Source organism: Camelus dromedarius, chromosome 14 (assembly GCF_036321535.1).
Source record: "Camelus dromedarius isolate mCamDro1 chromosome 14, mCamDro1.pat, whole genome shotgun sequence".
Taxonomy (NCBI): domain Eukaryota; kingdom Metazoa; phylum Chordata; class Mammalia; order Artiodactyla; family Camelidae; genus Camelus; species Camelus dromedarius.
This window is the reverse complement of record NC_087449.1, coordinates 39,745,663-39,752,424: the sequence shown is the minus strand read 5'-3', so window position 1 is coordinate 39,752,424 and position 6,762 is coordinate 39,745,663. Positions and strand designations below refer to the sequence as shown.

The 6,762-nt window shown below is 45.5% G+C and overlaps 1 protein-coding gene across 3 annotated transcripts in view; it reads left to right on the top strand.

Annotated features, from left to right (window-relative positions):
- The first annotated feature begins 1,377 nt into the window (after positions 1–1,377).
- Positions 1,378–6,762, top strand: part of KDM4A (lysine demethylase 4A) — a 39,124-nt gene continuing 33,739 nt past the window's right edge. For 2 of the 3 annotated variants that reach the window (XM_064493656.1, XM_031465581.2), the window contains exons 1-3: positions 1,378–1,490; positions 3,790–3,967; positions 4,599–4,774. In XM_064493656.1, the coding sequence (XP_064349726.1) occupies positions 3,830–3,967; positions 4,599–4,774 (314 nt within the window). In that variant the 5' untranslated portion in view covers positions 1,378–1,490; positions 3,790–3,829. Of the gene's footprint in view, positions 1,491–1,711; positions 1,786–3,789; positions 3,968–4,598; positions 4,775–6,762 lie in introns of those variants that run through there. The other variant, XM_031465582.2, reaches the window with a different exon arrangement.

Below are 6,762 nucleotides of genomic sequence, written 5' to 3'. Positions count from 1 at the left end.
GGAGTCAATGAGGCAAGCTAGAGCATCTGAGAGTGGTGAATGAATTCTATGGTCTGATTTGGGGTGGTATTTTCCTTGTTATGTATACTCCAGGTTGGATTCTTCAGATTCAGAAATTTTCTGAGCTAACCAATATAATCTACAAGAGAAAAACTTTATAATTGTGAAAGACTATTGGTTTCCTACCCAACAGTCATTCCCTTGTCTTTTTTGCAACACAATTCGGTTTTTTGTTTGTTTGTTTTTTAAGGAAGCCCATGCTCAGGACCAGGGTAAAAATCATGATTGCTTTATGTTCATTCCATACGATGTACTACCATCCTTTTTGCCAACATATATTAACTTTCATCTTCATAACAATCCTGCAAGACAGATACTATCTTTTCCTTTTTACTGATGGGAAGATCCAAGCTAAGAGGAGTGACTGGTTTTGAACACTGATGTGACTCCGTAGCTTTTTACAGTGCACAACAGAACTACTCATCCAGGATTATTTTGTACATCTTTTATGGCTGGTTGTGGGTATTCCACTTTTCTGTTTGACCTCTCAGACTGTCCTGTACGCCTCCCTCTCTATCACCCTTGACAATCTGGGAGTTCCTTAGGACGACTCATTACCTCTCAGGAACAGTTCCTAATGACTTCTAGGAAACCCCTCTCCCTCCAGAAGTGTGTCTAATGACTCCCTGGATCTTCTCCCACCCCAAGAGCTGCTCCTAATGACCCCCTAAATCCCCGCCCACTGAGGAAATGCTTTTTAATGACCCTAAGGACATCCCCTCTCAGGACTTGTCCTAATGACGCTCAGAGCTCCTTTAACTGCTCCTTTCAAGAAATGTCCCGGTTTGTCGGCAAGTGAGAGGGTTCTCAAGACATGGGACTTTGTATTTTAAAAACCGAGACAGTACCAGGCAAGCCGGGACAAGTTGGTCACCTTATCAGGAACTCCTTGACTTCGGAAGCTGCCCCTAAGGGTCGAGAGCGCACTTCTATCTTAGGTAAGGGTTCTACTCACCCCTAAAAGACTGTCCCCACCCCTTCGTTAGAAACATCTTACAATGGCCTCATCATCGCCTTTACTCTGGCTGACTATCCCATTTCTAGGCACTAGTCTCTTTCAATCTAGAGTAGCTACGGGCAGCGAGAAGCCCGCCTATGATTGGCCAGCTCTGAGATTCAGGCGAGATGCTCAGTGGCCGCGGTCCCGAGTGGTATAGCATTTCCTCCTGGCAACAGCCCGAGTCGGCGCTCATAGGCTGAGGAGATTGATATGCCCGGACTTTGGGGCGGATGCAGCACTCGCTCATTGGCTGCTGGAAGGCTCATGGCGGCCCTCGGATTGGTTGACTCTGTGGAGCACTGTGCGGCTGCGCAGAGGCCGACTTGAGAGGAGGCGGAGCCTTGTCCTTCGCCGGCTGGGAAAGCAGTGGGATCGGCTAGTGGCGACAGCAGAAGCCGTGCCTTAGCCCTGCCGGGGCGGTGGGCTTTAAGTAAGAACCACAGGGTTTTTGAATCCTTTAGGTTTGTTGCTGCTGGTAGCCGTGACCGTGAGCTCCGATGGGGGAGGGGCGGAGGGTGGCCTTCAGTGGTGACTGAAAGGCATGGGCCTCGGCCAATGGAAACAGGAGCTCCTAAACTGGGTCCTGGGATTGGTCCTTTCCAATCTCTTATGGCCAATGGACGTCGGGAAGGGTGGGCGGGTCTACTGGGCCTTATTTTCTTCTTCCTGCGGCCCAGCCTCACTCGCCTAGGCGGCGGGGCCGGGAGGGGCCGGGCGTCTGCGCGGTGAGCTTTGGGGACCTTGGGAGCGAGGGGCTACTTTGGGAGCGATGCCCGCGGGAGCGGCTGCGGGGGGAGGGGGCGGGAGTTTGAGGTGGTTGTTGGCGACAGCTCCCTTTATTGAGTACCAGGCCTAGTGCTTAGTGCTTAGCGTTTCGCTTGCATCATCTGAGTTAATCACAGCAACCCTGCAGGGCAGAGAGGTTGGGATCCCCATTTTACAGGAGGAGATACTGAGACTCGGGCAGCTTACACAGCCAAGGTCATACAGCTAACAGACAGCAGAGACCGGATCTGTATTCAGAGTTGTTTTGACTTCTGGGCCAGTGCTCTCTTGAACCACTAGGCTTTGTTGTTGGGCGGGGAAAGGAAGGTGTCAGGGAACAGGAACTCTCCCCAGGGAATAGAATGGGGGAAGGGAATCCTCGAGTAGAAAAAAGGGAGCGAGCTATTGAGGTAAGGGCGAGGAAATCAGTTATTCAGCAGTTACTGAGTGCCTACTCTGTGCGGTGCATTGTTCTAGGTTCTAGGCATACAAAGATGAATTAAGGCCAGAGTCGCATGAAGCCTCAATAGGGGTTTCTGAGGCCTGGGGATGGGCCCTAACACTGTGTTCACATGATTGTATGTTTTTGTAAAATTTGCGAAAGTAAGATATCTTGTGTTATTTTTAAAAAGAGGGTCCTCAAAATTGAATAAAACTTCAGATTCCTCTACACTGGAATCTGCCCTTGCAAAGGGCTTAGACTAAGGGGAGATTATGATGTAGGCAGCATAGAGTAATGGAAGGAGTACTTGGAGTGCATTACAGGACTGTGGGCAGACTTCCTAGTATGTAAAATAGGAATTACAGCATACCTGCCATGCAAAGTTTTGGTGAGGTGCATGAAAGTGCTAGGCCAGAACACAGTTTATTTTTGGTGAAATGGAAGCAAGAGAGATGGGGGTTCTGGGGCTTGTCTTCTCTCCTGCCTTAGACAGTTCTGCTCCATGCTGCCTTCCCAGTCTTTTACTAGGTTGTTGGTAGGTTGGAGGCAGTTTCCTCCCTTGTGATCTCTCCGGCTCTCAAGGGGCTCTCAAGGGGACTCTTGGAGCTGAACTGCCGTGGCTTTGAGGCCCAGGTTGGGGGGAGGGGGGTGCTGAGTAGAGAAAAAAAGGACACATTGGTTTTGCTTTTAAACTGGCTCCTTTATCTGGTGTGCTTGATTCTTACTCAGTTGAAATAGAATGTTGTGTTATCAGGCAGTGGGGATGCACCCACTTAGCTGAAGGCCTCATCTAGAAACAAAGTGGTATTTAATCTCCAGTCAATTATGAAGTTTGCCCTGTATTGCCAGTTTATTGCCTGTTTAAATTTTGTCCTTTGAGTTCTGGGTACAGTACAGTTGAACTAGTCTCTGGCTTGACTTCATGTAGCAGTCATGTAACTATATTTTGGTTTAGATGTGAGAACAATTTCACTTTAGGTTTTAACATTCTTAACTGGGGCTACTAATAACAGGGTACTTTTTAACTCTTGAACTTTGTAATCTTGTAGCCAAGTTAACTTAGGAATCTAGAATCCTTTTTCAAAACTGTGCCTTAGAAGGGAGCCCATTGGTTGATTTTTATTTCTAAAAGAATCTGGTTCTAGTATAATCAGTTTAATACTTAGAAGCAACTAGCAAGGTGTGAATAAGGGAGCAGCTGAAAAGATAAGAATAAAATATGGGCGGGGCAGCTGTATTGTTAGATGGGACCAGCAAGCAAATAATTAGTTTCCCTTTTTTAGCAGAAACAATGTCTCCACTTGAATACATATAGTTTTGATACATCAGATTCTTTCAAACAGCCTTTTCTATCTGTATTTCTTACTCACTTAAATAATTTACCTAGAGGCAGATTCCAAGTGTGAGGTCTTAATGCTTCTTGAGAATTTCTACGTCTTTTACTATTTTCAGCACTGACATTTCCAGCATTTAATTTAAGTTATATTTTAAGTAATTTTATACTTTTAATGTGTTTCTTCAGATTCCTGCCTGACCAAAGTGACCTCAAAAAAGAAGGAAAAATGGCTTCTGAATCTGAAACCTTGAATCCCAGCGCTCGGATAATGACCTTTTACCCAACCATGGATGAGTTCCGGAATTTTAGTCGTTACATTGCCTACATTGAATCCCAAGGAGCTCATCGGGCTGGGCTGGCCAAGGTGAGGGGTGAGGCTTTTGTAACGGAGGGCAGGCGGTAGTCAGACTTTCCCTAAGTGAAGGCTGGAAGAACTGAGTTTTACTGAAAGGCAGGTGGGGTCATGATTGAGTGTATGCTGTCCTATTTGCAAGTTAATTCCTTTCGTTAACATCTGAAGTGTCTCTGAGGTAGGTAGAGAGCTGTTTGGCATCTTTAAAAGGGAGGTGAAGAGCAGTGTCCCAGGACCAACGATGGGTGCTTTAGTGTTTTCATCTGTCACTGAGTGCTCGCGCCACCCAGCTTCTCTCCATCTCACTTAGCACTGATAGTACTTTGGCTTCCCACTTTGGACTTTCTATTAGATTGAGAGAGAATCAGCTCTTCAGCCTCCTCTCTTGGTGCCCAGATAGGATTCCAAGGCTGAGAGTGAATATTCCTTACCTGAGGTCATTGCAACCTGGCAGCTTGTTGGTGGCAGAACTGGATGGGGGCTAGCATGACAGTGTAACTTTGTGTTTGAGTGAGCATGGTGGAATCAAAGTGACTTTCTAGTAAAATCGACTGTGATGTTGGACAGCAGCCTGCCCACTTCCTGGACTCTGACCACCAACATGCCAGGTTTCTGAGCTCTTTGTTTCTTGTGTTCCCTACAGGTTGTGCCTCCAAAAGAGTGGAAGCCACGAGCGTCCTATGATGACATCGACGATCTGGTCATCCCTGCCCCCATCCAGCAGCTGGTGACTGGGCAGTCTGGCCTCTTCACTCAGTACAACATACAGAAGAAAGCCATGACCGTTCGAGAGTTCCGCAAGATAGCCAACAGCGACAAGTGAGTGAGAACACTTTCTTTCCCACGCGTCTGGGACCTGGCATGTTCTGCTCAGAGCTGTCTCCCAGACTATTGCCCTCTTACTGAACTGTTTCTGGAACTCTAGCTTCTGTCTCCCTTTCTGTTCTGTTCTTTACACAGAAGCGTTCCTCATCTCTATGCACTGTCACGGTCTAAACTTGTCCTTATTCTTACATAACTTAATCCCATTGTTTTCCTTCTAAAGTAGGACCATTTTCTGACTCTGGTAAGTTGCAAGGTTGCAAAGGAGAAGGTTGGTTCAAAAGGAGCTTCTGCCAGATCTATCGATAATACCCACCTACCGAAAAGTGGCCTTAGTAGTTTAAGTTGATCTCTTTCTTCTGGGTTCCTCTGTCTTTAATCATGTCAGACTCCTCACCACCCATCAAGATGCTGTCATTTGCATTTTGACATTAATCAGTTGTGAGTTGACTCCCAAGCTGGGTGCTATTTTCTGTCACTCTGTCATCTGTACATTCTTGTCTCTGTGGGAAATGTCTTTGTTTAGGCCTGCTGTTTTTCAGTTGTTTTTCTCTGCTGTCTTTAGTGTTTTGGTCTCATTTGACCTCAAGATTCACAGAGGAAGAATTTTGTGTTTCCCTTCTCCAGCTCCGACTGCGCCTTCTTAATCCTCTTTCTTGGATCTTCTCCCTTCCCACGTTGCTTCTTCATTTTGAGGCTCCACAAGGGATTCTGCCTTCCCCCCTTGTCTTTTCTCCAGAGCTTTTTGGACCCACACATGTCTCGGTTTCAGCCAGGCAGATGTATTGTGGCTCCGCCGTAGGGGAGCACAGAGCTGGAGCCTCAGCTTGCCAGCCTTCACACGTCCTGTGCTGTCATCTCACATCAGATCTCACTCTTTCTACATTTGTGCTTTGCTTTTTCCTTTGACTTATCACAGTTCTAAATGTGTGCTTCAGCATTATTGGCAGCTTAACTCTTAAAGCATCTCTATTGCTGGCCAGCCTGCTGTTTCTAACGAGAATCCGGGTAAAAGCACATTGAGGAAGAAGTGTGCATGCTCTGCACCCGAGAGGCTGTGCCATCCTTCACGTCTGCTTTCCAGCTCTGCCAGAGACCAAGTGCACTGCTCTGTGTCACATGGGGCTCCTCCCACTCAGAGGCCACACTCGGCCTTACCTTCTTTCAGGATAATACCCTCTTTTTAAGTGAACCAGTCCTGTGTCTTTTCTCTTCAGCCGGAATACAGCCAGTTGTTGCCCTTGATTTCTGTCTGCATGGTCTGCCAGCTCTAAGAAAACCCAGTAGGTAAAATCTAAATTTATAAAGCAGATCAGTTGGAAGTAGTTATTTATATTTCATAGGGAACTTGAGAGTTCTCAACTTTTTTGTTCATTAGATTGACATCAAAATGTAAGGCAATATTTAAAGTAAGTTGCTCCCCCCCACACACTTATCCCACTATCTCTACACAATTTCATTTTGGTCTTCACTTCCACTCCTTATCCACTCATTTTTGGCCATTTGAGTTAGAGTGTGCATTTTCAAATACCTGTTAGGTTTACATATTACTCTTTTTAAATTGCTGCATATTAATTTTCATAGGGAGCAGATTCTCAATATTATTGAGCTTTAAAGAGCATAGATATTTTCAACGGCTTTATGTACAGTTAGAGGTATAGATAGTTGTGTATGAGTGCGTGTGCATACATATAGATGTGTATTGCACTAGGGACATGATATGCAAAACCCTATATATTTTTTTATTCTTATTTTTTATAAACATATAGTCGATTTACAGTGTTAGTTTCTTGTACAGCAAAGTGATTCAGTTATACATATACATACAAGTATGTTTTTTCAGAATCTTTTCCATTACAGCTCATTACAAGAAATTGAGTAGAGTTCCCTGTGCTACACAGTAGATTCCTGTTTATCTGTTTTATCTATAGTAATGTGTATCTGTTATTCCCAAACTCTCCTAATCTGTCCCTCCCTGCTTTTCG